Source organism: Tasmannia lanceolata, unplaced genomic scaffold, assembly GCF_043159265.1.
Source record: "Tasmannia lanceolata isolate RefF3 unplaced genomic scaffold, GAP_Taslan_0.1 ptg000020l, whole genome shotgun sequence".
Classification (NCBI taxonomy): Eukaryota; Viridiplantae; Streptophyta; class Magnoliopsida; order Canellales; family Winteraceae; genus Tasmannia; species Tasmannia lanceolata.
Genome location: NW_027518697.1, coordinates 2,165,174 through 2,176,866, shown reverse-complemented (window position 1 = coordinate 2,176,866; position 11,693 = coordinate 2,165,174). Strand labels below are relative to the sequence as shown.

Genomic DNA, 11,693 nt, shown 5'->3' with positions numbered 1-11,693 from the left:
TTGAGTTGCCCTATCTCTTAAAGGGACTAGAAGAAGGAAGGAAAGACAAGCTCAAAGGATAGCTCGACAACAGCCCAGAGTGCTCCTTGTTCAACAGTCCAATTTCCAAGGTCACAGAAGTGGAACGGGCGGACAGTTTCAATCACCATTCATTTGTCAAGAAACCTCGGACTAAAGGTGCTTTAAAAAAGCACATGCCACTGGAGCAGCTGAATATTTCGCTTAATCAAAAAAGGAGACCTTTGTCTCTGGAGTGCATTCCCCATCTAGAGCGGAGATTGTCCGAAGGTACGATTCCGATCCTCGATTCGACGAGTTTGATCTTTTCTTTCGAGGGTTGAGGACAAGAGAAGAGTAGGGGCAATCAAAGCCAATGCCACAGGGAAGGTAAAGGTGGCACGAACCGATTCAACATAGGAAAAAAGTCATTATTGCAAGGGGGATGGACATGGACATAGGGAAGTGATTCCGACCAAATATTAAGAAAAATAAAGCCACTTTTAAAGCACAGGGCCAGAGAACAGGGCCGGTAGGGAAGGTGCGATTGAGCGACCGTCTGTAGCTGAACTTGCCTAAAGGCTCGGTGTCATTATGTTAATAAAAAATGGCTCGGTGGTATGTCAACGAATTGGTCCACTACAAAAAAAGTTACTTAGAAATTCAAAATTTATTTATTTTATATAAAAAGTCACATTTTAAAATGAGGAGAAGTGTCTCTTCAAGTGTCTTTTCAAAATTCCTCTTCAATTCCTATAAATATAACCTTTCCTTCTTCCCCAAGGAACAACTAATCTCGTTCCCTCTGATCAAGGCAACACTATGTGTGTTCGCAAGGCTCCCGGGCTGCTTGAGTGCACATCCCTGGAGCGGAGTCGTTGTATCCTGGAGGCACATGCTAGAGACCCATTTGCACCGATGATTCATCGAATGTGGGTGTTATTTGCCTTAAGGACAACGGATTTAGATCCGTGCCTCGACTCGGATATGTTCTTTCTTCTTTACATTTGATTCCCTTTGCAGGATTGAATTTGATTACTAGCGCCTATTTGATTGGTATGATTTGCTTAATTGAAATTTCTACATTTCTTTTATTAGTATAGTCTGAAATCACATAAAGCATATATCTTTTTGGTAACAAGAAGTACCACCTGAAATCGAGTTTCCAAGGGACTCTAATTATTTTCTCTCAGAAGACAATCCTGCAGAAACGCTCTAAAACAGATCAGGGAAATGATCTGTCTAGGATTTGGTAAATATCCAGTAAAGCACTACGTGCACAGAATGAACATGCTTGTATTTTGCAAAGTAGCCATATTATATTTATACTCACTCTTCTTTACAACCATCTCATCATTACTCTTTAATCATTAAAGTGAAATCATTATATAGCAAACTCTCTACTCATGGAATAAGGCTGAAATTTGAACACCATGGCAGTGGTTTCCAATTCACTTAGAAAATGCAGCATGACGCTAAGGCTGAAATTTGAACACCAAATGAAAAGAACATAAGAGAAGTTGATGTCTTTGTTTTGGTGATTACATTATATTGATTGGTGAATTCATGAATAAAAGAACAAACTGGACATCTTGTCATCTCACTAAGAAGTTGTTATCTGCCATCACCCATCCATGCATTGAGAAACTGGAGGAAGACTAAACACATAGTCTTCTATCCACATGAAACAAGAAGAGCCAAACAGTGCTCCATCTTTTTCCCAAACAACCATGAAAAATAAGAGATTCCCTTCAATCCTCTCTAAACATTGCCATGATTGAGTCACATTAACAATAAATTACATCATCAAGAATGTTAGAAGGTGTATTATTGGCTAAGGGCATTATGGTCATTGTACTCTCTCTCTCTCTATATATATATATGTATGTATATATATGTATGTATATAGACATATTAGTGAGGGGGAGCTTATTCCAAACTTACTCTCATTTCTCATTCTCTTCTCGTCTCTTCTGTTCATCTCTTCTCCCCTCTCAACAAATAATATACATTCAATTGATAGAAAATGTAGCAGGCTCCATGATACAAGTTGAGGATAAGCCACATCAACACTCCCACATTTCAATATGTATTAACAAAAAGGCATTGCTCATTTGAAGGGCCTACTAGAATTCTGTTGGAAAATACGAAGACCTCATTGGATTTGAAGGAAAAAACTATAGCCTCCCTAAAATTGTTGAACCACTGAACTATATATTAGCTGAAATTACATTAAATAATGTATCTTATCTTAGAAGGGCATTTTGTTGTACAATTCTAGGGGTAATTGGCAGTTGAGAATTTATATAGGTTCTCACTTTGATCTAATCAACTGTGTAAAACATGATCAATTTTAACTATCAAGCCTTCACATTCAAATCTGACATGTTAGACACATTTATGCCTGTAAAGTACTCAGTCTGAAGTTTCCAGGTACCATATCTTGTTAATATTGCCCAAGCACAAATGTAAATCCATACTCCCAATATTCATCTGAAGCTGGTATGCAGAGAATTGGGTTTGATGCTAAGACAAAGTGGGGGCCAAGCTCAACCACACAACAATCTGATATAGCTTTGGTTTTACATATGCTAAGACATTTTTTCTGTCTTTTTTCCCTTTTTTGGCAGGTTATATATATACTAAGACAATTTCTTAAAATTAAAACAGACATAACTAAGCACAGTTCAAGGTACTTGTAACAAAGTTTTTGAGAGTTTAAATAGGTAGTGAACAACAATATGTGGCTCAATGCCAAAAATGATAAGCCCCAAACTCCATGGAATTATTACACCATTATTACGCAGATGTGCACTGATAAAAACTAATAGAACCCACTTAGCCCAAGGAGAGAACTCCTCATTAAACCAAGGTTCCAAACTACCCATTGACAGTTGCACTTCTACATTCTTGACTTGGCAACCACAACTGTACCTTCATTCATACCCATGGTACCAGGTGCACTCCATGTTTCCTTGAACTGATCCTCAGTCACTCCTACAAACATTACAACAAGATTAATTTCTCAACTTTAAATAAAAGCAAGAAGAATTATTGAATTGTAGATTCCTAGGCAAAATAATCAAATTTCAGCGAAGCTTGTTTTAACCCATAAATTATAAAATCAAGAAAATGAAGAATCGACAGAAAAAGCAGGGTATTAATACAGAAAATTACCTGGAAATTCATGCTCTATAACTGTAAAGTTCCCCAAGTATAAATTATAGAATGCATAAATGCAAGTGTGCATGAATGTTATCTATAAACTTGAGAATTTATTTATATGAAACAATGAAATGAAAGTACAGAAGGGATTGGATATTTACCTTTACCCATGGCAGCAGTAGAGGACATACCACCCTGGACAGTCTTGAGCACCCTGTCATAATAATTTGCTCCAGACCATTTTTGGTGAGCCAAAGTGTCAACTCCATTGCTCCTCTCCTCCCGCTGGATCTTCTCCACATAAGCCAACATTCCACGCCGAGCGAAATCCTTAGCAAAAGTGTCAACCACCAGTGCATCAGCATGGAATCCAGCCAGTGTTATGAACTGCCAAACAAAGCCCAATCTCGCAATCCGAGGTATGAAATCCTTCATCTGTTCATCACTCATCCCTGATGCATCCCAATTGAAAGATGGTGAAAGATTGTAAGCCAACATAATCTCAGGCTTCATTGACTTCACCCCGTCTGCGAATGTAGTGCACTCGACTAAATCGGGGCTTGCAGTTTCCATCCATATCACATCGGCGTGTGAAGCAAAAGCCCAACCTCTCACAACCGCAGCCGTGACAGAACCTTGAAATCTATAGAACCCTTCTCTAGTTCGCGGCAAATCCCAGTCCCAGAACAAATTCTTAACCCCCAATCTCTCTGCGATTTCTCGACCTTGCTCATTAGAAAGACATTTATCGTAACCTGAAAGACCTATCCATTCATTCAATCTCCTCCTTTTATCTTCCTCCCCAATATTCATACTATTAATCACGTCCTTAACGCAATCAGAGAAAGATTTCAACTGGGCCATGGCTAACCAATTATCCTCAATTGCTTGAAGCTCTGCTCCTGATTTTCCAGCAGCCATTGCCTCTGCTAAAATAGTAGCCAAGCTCTTTCCCTTCAGTTTTGGATTCGTTACACCCAATATAAATTGATGGTCTCTAAAGTCCACATTGGATTGAATTAAATTTGCTGCTACCGCATCAGTTCTAGCAACCAAAACAGTTTCAACACCCATGATATCGAACTGTAATCTTGCGGCCACAAGCCTATTTATGTGTTCACTCACTGAAACCAGAACCTTACCAGCCATGTGTCCACATTTTTTTGTCACAGATGACTGATCCTCAATATGAACTCCAGCCGCGCCGCGCTCCACGAAAAGTTTACAGAGCTTAACAGTAGCAGTGGCACCGCCAAAACCTGTATCGCCATCCGCAATTATCGGTTTTAAGTAATCCACATAAGGTGTTCTTGCTCTCTCTTCTCTGGTCATACTCATCCTAGCCTCTCTTTGTTTTCTATCATGGTACTGTTGAGCAAAGAAGAGATGTTCCACTTTGTTAGGCACAGTGTCATAGGGATAATCGGCAAGATCAGGGCCGGGTTCATTGGTGGAAGTATGAGTAGAAGAGCATTGCCAACCAGAGACATAGATTGTGTCTAAGTACTTAGCCATCATGGTGACTTGAACTGGGTCGAGAGCACCGAATGTTCTTGAAGCCGTGCCATTTGCTTGGTGGGTTCTTAGAGTCCTCCATAGCTTTTTAGCTAGTTCATTTGAGGCATAACTTTGTCCGAGGCTTCCTCTTAGAGAAACAACATCTCTAGCTGTGTATGGCCGATGAGTTAGTTTGAACCTCTCAGAATTCCACCATGCTTGCACCTCTGCAACTTCTGCTTCAAACCTCCCTTCTTCCTCCATTATCTGCAAGCCCAGTTTTTGCAACTTATTAGAATAGCATATTTTCTTTACTCATGAAATTCCAGTCTAATTCCCAAACTGAAAGCCAATATCCAAATCACAAAACACTTCAGAATAAGCTATATTCTTCGGTTCGTCATTAATTTAGTAGCAATATTAACACCCCAACTAATGAAATTTCCAAGAAAACTAAAATGTAGTCCGTTAGACAGGGTAAAACATTTTGGAGTAATTAGGAAGAAAAACATTCATTTACCCTTGGTAGTTGTACTAGTTAGCCTATTTTACTATATTTACCCTTTCCTGAGCTCCAAGGAACATTAACCAAAGAAACCCATAACTCATGAAAGAATGATAAAATATCACCACCTCATGCACATTAACTTAAGTACCCTTCTCACATATAAATTGAACAAAATACACAAGTATGATAGTAAATAATAAAAATACACCTATCTCATACCCTTCAACCATTCATTCTATAGGGTGAGTGAGAAAAATCCCCTTATCAAACAAGAGTGACCCAGATTCGCATCATGGAGAGGAAAATCGGATCGGATGGATGCCTGCCCGGTTTTCAACAAACTTCTTTGGTTGGCGGGGATTGTATTTTTTTTAAATGGTCGAGTGGTGCCCCTCTCCCGCGACTTCACTGTTGAAAACCAAAATACCCATATCTCATAGAAAATAACCAAAATACCGTATCGTATAAAAAATAACAAAAATACTCAATCTCATGGAAAATTATCATAGTACCCCGAAATGATTTTTCATGAGATAGAGGTAGTGGTAATATTTTTTGAGATATGGTTACTTTAATCACTTTCCATTGGAAATGGGTAGTTTAAAATTTTTATATGAGATAAGGGTATTTTGGTCATTTTCACGATGCAGGGGGTATTTTGGTCATTTTCTATGATATCGGGTTACTTGGACATTTTCTATGATGTGGGGTTACCTGGATTAATGACTTCTGTGGCAAATTACGAAATTGTAACAAAAAATGCTATCATGGTTCTCTTGAGCCATCTAAACCGTGGATCACCATCTCCATCATACACGCCACATGTGTATGATGATCAAGACCGTTGCTCTGGTGGACGTACAACAGCATGGATGGTCCTTTAGCCACACCTAATCGGTGCAATTTTCGCACATCGAAAATAGACATACTTCTAGCATAACTTTTTTCTGATCTCCCACACACACACACACACGGCAAATGTCATGGGTGATCGCGACCATTGATATAGGGAACAACCCATTCGGATGGGGTCATATATACTCCAAAATCACAACAATCTTAACCATCCAATCACAATCAACGAACAAAATTTGCTTTAGGGTGTGGTGGACCCACCGAGCCTTTCTCTAATGAATTGTTTTTCTACAAACAAACCAATGTTCTAAACTTTAGTCTGACTAGGCAGATGGTCACAATCAAGATCAATCCAAAGTCCAGCATAAGAAATGTATGTTTAATCATGACCGTTGATCTTGAAGACCATGAGGCGACTCAAGTGGTCTTGGTCTCATGCCAAATAGACATCCTATCCACACACAAAAATCAATTAACGGTCTAGCTTTACTACATAATACAGTGTAGAAGACCTTTTATTTATTTTTCCTTGTAAGACATGTTTAAAAGCAGAGTGTTATGATTTCAGTCTCTAGAGAGGACACTTGCAGAATAAACAAATTTATTTATAAACCTGCCAAATTAGCTGAAACTAAGGTCTTTGAATGCATGGTTTAATCTAGAACTTATTAAAAACTTATTTTGATATTTTTCCTGTAGCTGAATCCTTTTTTCCCATAGAGAACATGGCAGTGACTAAAATAGAAATAAAACAAAACCAATAAATAATAATTTCTTAACACCCAAAAGTTACTGAATTTGTTTTGAAACAGATGGAAGAAGCCAAATGATTAAAAACAAAGCAAGCCGAATAGCTAAATCCCTGTTAATTTGTTAAGGAATTGTAAGAAAACATATCACTTGACAGAAGATCAAAGGAAGAAAATCTTAACAATTTAGTACTTAACAGACCAAGACATAGCCACAGAACAAAAGAACATGAACGTGCTGGTAGAACTCAATGCAAACCCACACACAACGGAAAAAGATCGAAATCCATATTCTAGTTCTTCAAAATTCCATGATGCACCAAATACAAATTGCAAAAAATCATTTGACTTAGAACCTAACGAAAATGATTTGTTTTTGCAGTCCATTTACGTACTAAAAAACAATCGATGCAAAACCCATTTAAAAAAACAAGCAGAAATGCTTAAATCCATAGGTCCTAAATAACACACCAAAAACTGTTAGTTAGCTAACGATTACACCAAAAGCTCCAGAGAGCTGATGGAACGTGTTAGGCTAGGCCCTTTAAACATGTCCCATACCGGCTAGGTCCCACCTAGTCACATACCTAGGCAGGACCCAACCCAGGATCGTAACATTACACCACGCTTCTGCATCAGCCATCCTCGACGGCCCATCTGTGACGGCTTTCACTCTAGCCTTTTTCCAAGTAGCCCTTTTCACATGTCACCCCCTCCCTGACTTGATCACAGAACGCGGTGGCTGCTATAATACCAAATGTTAGGTACTTAACCTGTTAACCAATACACCCAAACATCCAGAACTAATGAAACATGTTAGGCAAGGCCTTTTAAACCTGTCCCATACCAAGCTGGATCCCACCTAGTCCCATTCGGCACCACGCAGGACCGTCACAAAAACCAAATACAAGAGATATAAACTTATTTCACGAAACACATCAGAAGCGATAAATACTCAAAAGATGAGAAACCCATTTCATAAACATAACAGAAATGCTCAAATCCATTGTTCCTGAATAACACACCAAAATCAATTAAATACAAATACAAATGATAAAAACCCATTTCATGAAACACATCATTAGTTCTAAAATGCGTAGTTCCTAAAATTATTCAATCCACTACATACTATGAAACAAAACATGCCAAAGGAACCAATAAAGAAATTACTATATATACAAAAATCCAACTCTACTAACCATTGAAGGGACTGAGAATGATGCAGCCATGGAAGAACCTTGAGAGAGAGGGAAAAAACTATATGGAAACTACAAGATGTTCTTGGATGGGTTACTCCAAAACTTTCTACTATTTATAGCAGAAAGAGAGTGCAGTTCTTGAGGATTTGGATGAAGTTGGCCTAATAAATTAAAGTCTATTTCTTCCATAAAAAAACAAAACAAGATAATTTTTCTTCATTTTTTTCTCAAGATAATGAAAGTGGGTCCACTTTGATCTGCTCTTGCAGGCACGTTGCTGATGGTGACTCACGAGTAACAAGCGTGTCGATGGGATTATCAACAAGATTTGTCCTCTTCCATTTTTACATGCGGTCATTTATTTCAATTTTGAGGGTCTTTTAACGTTAGGTTGGAAACTGCCTCAGTTGGCACTTCCATGCAAGTGAACACTTTGAACGTATTTCCTTCCATGCATTTATTTATTGACGGATTTATCCTCATTTCTTCCATAAAACTACATGCAACAGTCCAACCGCAAAAAGCCTTATACGATTGTCCCTAGCAAATCCCAATTTTTTTTATATTTTAGTATGGTGTGGTTGTTACAGTGAGGTAGGAACGGTTACTTGAGTTTGGAGTCCCGAGGAGAAGATAAGCCTCTGTCTTCCCTCCTTTCCTTTTACAGTTCACACTTTTGCAGATTCTAATCTCGCCTTCTTCTTTTCACAAAACAACACATACGAATCCGAAGTTCGTTATTTTGAATTCCAAGCAAGGGTTAATGGTAAATGAGGTCATTTGATAATCATGACCGTTGATCGGATGAGTTACATCATAAGGAACATGGGTCCCATGTCAAACAGTGATCTAATCAACAAGGTCATGGCGTACATGCGACCAATGAATGACATGAAGGTATCTAAAAAGGACTTTTTATATGGTGATAGTATCTTAATTGTGCTGATTTTGAAAAAGAAAAAAAATGCTAGGGCCCACTTTGTTCTATGATCTATACCATTCGTTTATTGGGTCCCCTCGGCACCCCAAAATTCATCTACATAGGATGACTCTAACCCTCGGATCTGTTGTGGTTTCCATATGATGTCATCTGACTACAGATCGGATGGTTAGGATCATCCTATGAAGATTATTGTTGGTGCATTACCTATTTACATGAAGGCCCAACAAATGAATGGTTTAGATCTTCACACAAGGAGGGCCCCACTGGATGTGCTAGGATTCAATGATGGATGTTTGAGATCTATGGACTCACTCCCACTTGTACTGGTGGGCCCATTCCCTACAGGGCAAATAGGGATTGTCTAGAAAAAAAAATCTTTAATAATAATAAGATAAGGGCCGTTTGGATACCTTATATTTTGTATTTGGATATGGAATTAAGTTTTTAATACAAAATAAGTAGATCCGCCAGCTCATGTTGAGGGATACTGAGAGGGAAGGGCCGGGAAACTTCGGGCTGGGGGAACTTCGGAACGGAGGAGAGAGGTAAAGGGCAGAGAGGGTGAAGAAAACTGCAGATCTCTGGATTTCTAATTACTTATTTCCACAGCATATTTGAAAATCTGTTTTTTTTTTTCCAGTGTGGTCGCTGAAATCCATGGATTTGATCCGGGTCCAAATCACAACTCAAAAAGGCTGCAAATGAGAGAAATCCAAATCAAATCTTCTCGGCATCTATTTTTCATGCAAATTTATGTGATAGGCCTTGGGATTTTCAAAGGGCTCGTGGATTGAGAGGGGACTGATTAATGGCCATTGAGCAGTTCGAGAGAAGCTTCCAGTCCCTTCATTGATGAAGTCACATATTCAGATTCGTCTTCGTTTTGATACTGGGACTCCTGACTTTATTAGACTGTTTTGGGATTGGCTCTTCATATTTCTTCGGGAATTGTAAAAGTTTTGTAGGATGAGCCAAGTTGAAAGCATGAATAAAAGGATGTTACTATTGAGAAAATGAGTGGGAATGTCATTTCCCTTCTTTTCATTGAGTCATGCTCGGGGAGCCTGTACACGTGGCAGCAATCAGGCTTGGTCCCTTGATGATACGATGATATTAAATCGTTGATCTATCGATTGTTCATGCAAACCAATCAGGCTAGGGTTTATTTGGAAATGGACTCCATATGTGCAGCAATGTATAGATGATTTCAATAATCAAAGTATTTGAAATGTGTTTTCATTCCTGGGTGGCCCACATTGAAAAAACCTAGTTGATTAGGGAGTCTCAGGCGTTTTCCAATATGAGTTTAAGTTAACTAATGATAATTCTCATCAAATTAGGTCCTATATTAGCAAGTCTTAGTGCAATGGGAAAACTAATCCTAATCCCTAAAGTTTATGGTTGGTTGTTTAATGAGAGCAATACACATTAAGGAAAAACAAGATCTGTTTGGGTTCTTCTTCTTCTTCGAGGTCCCTGATCTACCAAGGAAAGGCCACTGATTCTATTGATCTAAGTATAGGGACTTGATTAGATTAGAGGGGCCTCTTTAATGTTCGCTACACCATATTTGTTGTGATTATCTTCAACACTCGAATCGCATGCATGGAAAAAACAAGATCTACTTAGGGTTCTTTAGGAGGTCCCTAATCTTCCAAGGAAAGGCAGGTGATTCTATTGATCTAAGTATAAGGACTTTCTTACATAAGAAGACCTCTTAGATGTTCGATAAACCTTGTTCGTTGTGAGTCTTCAGCGGTCGAATCACATGCATTGTCTATGGTTTCCATCTGATAATCATACCCGGAAGTAACGATTCAATTTCCACCGAAAGTATGATTAAAATTCCAGCGCAAAGAGCTTCTACTATCCAAAAATTACAAAATTACATTAAGGGCCCGTTTGGATACCTCATGCATTTGTATTTTGAATTGGATTTGAGTTTTGGATACAAAACACATCAATCATCTTCATTATCATGTTGAGAGAGAGAGAGAGAGAGAGAGAGAGAGAGAGAGAGAGAGAGCGCTGTCCGCTGCTGCACGAGCAACGTCGAGGAGCAGCGATGGTGAAGGAAGTTGCCACAAATATTAATTTCCAAATAATGTCTCACAAAACAGATTTGAAGATCGGAATTTTTGCACAGTTGTAGCTGATTTGGAAATCTAAGGATCTGATCTAGTTCAAATTATCAACTAAATCCAAATCTAAATTTTGTTGGTATCCAAACGTGGCCTAAAGGTCTACAACAAAGACCTTATAAAATAATACTCCAACCCATATCGTTGCATAAAATTTTCAACGAAACATAAATACTACGTAATTTTCACATTACTTCAACCCCCCCCCCCCCCCCCCCCCCCCCCCCCCCAGCAACATGTGCATGTGGCCCTAGGGACCCATGTTGCAATGGTAGGGACTAGGGAGTCATAGAAGTATGCATGAGATAAAATTCGAGTCATAACTACAACAAGAACTCTATTTGTAACCAACAAATTACTAGTTCCACATTCCAAATTCTTTTGGAAGCGCATTAAGTAGAAGTGGAAGGAAAACGACCCTATCTGTAACTGACAAATTATTGGTTCCTCAAGTATTTTACCAAACGTCCTAAAAAGGGGAAATGACATTACTGATATCTGCACGACCATGTTTCTGAGATGGACTAACTCACCTTATTTTACATTGCTTTACTCAATGGAATAGTTAATGGAGGTTTTAAAGTTTCACCTAAGGTTTTGACCCAAAGGTAGGCAAAAAGATTTTTGTATGCCAAGTGG

The 11,693-nt window shown here is 38.7% G+C and overlaps 1 protein-coding gene across 1 annotated transcript; it reads right to left on the bottom strand.

Annotated features, from left to right (window-relative positions):
* Positions 1-2,690: 2,690 nt before the first annotated feature.
* Positions 2,691-8,127, bottom strand: LOC143855066 (isocitrate lyase-like). The gene is made up of 3 exons (XM_077365231.1): positions 7,971-8,127; positions 3,324-4,926; positions 2,691-2,994 (listed from the first exon to the last, which is right to left on the bottom strand). The coding sequence occupies exons 1-3, from the start codon at positions 7,998-8,000 to the stop codon at positions 2,900-2,902; spliced, it is 1,728 nt and encodes a 575-aa protein (XP_077221346.1). The 5' UTR covers positions 8,001-8,127; the 3' UTR covers positions 2,691-2,899.
* Between the last annotated feature and the right edge of the window lie 3,566 nt (positions 8,128-11,693).

What these genes read in the sequence shown, in the direction of transcription:
- LOC143855066 (XM_077365231.1), bottom strand. Translation starts at nt 8,000, where the DNA reads ATGGCTGCATCATTCTCAGTCCCTTCAATG. An exon ending in CATTCTCAGTCCCTTCAATG is followed by an intron (nt 4,927 to 7,970) that starts GTTAGTAGAGTT and finishes CTGGGCTTGCAG; the next exon opens with ATAATGGAGGAAGAAGGGAG. An exon ending in TACTGCTGCCATGGGTAAAG is followed by an intron (nt 2,995 to 3,323) that starts GTAAATATCCAA and finishes TAATGTTTGTAG; the next exon opens with GAGTGACTGAGGATCAGTTC.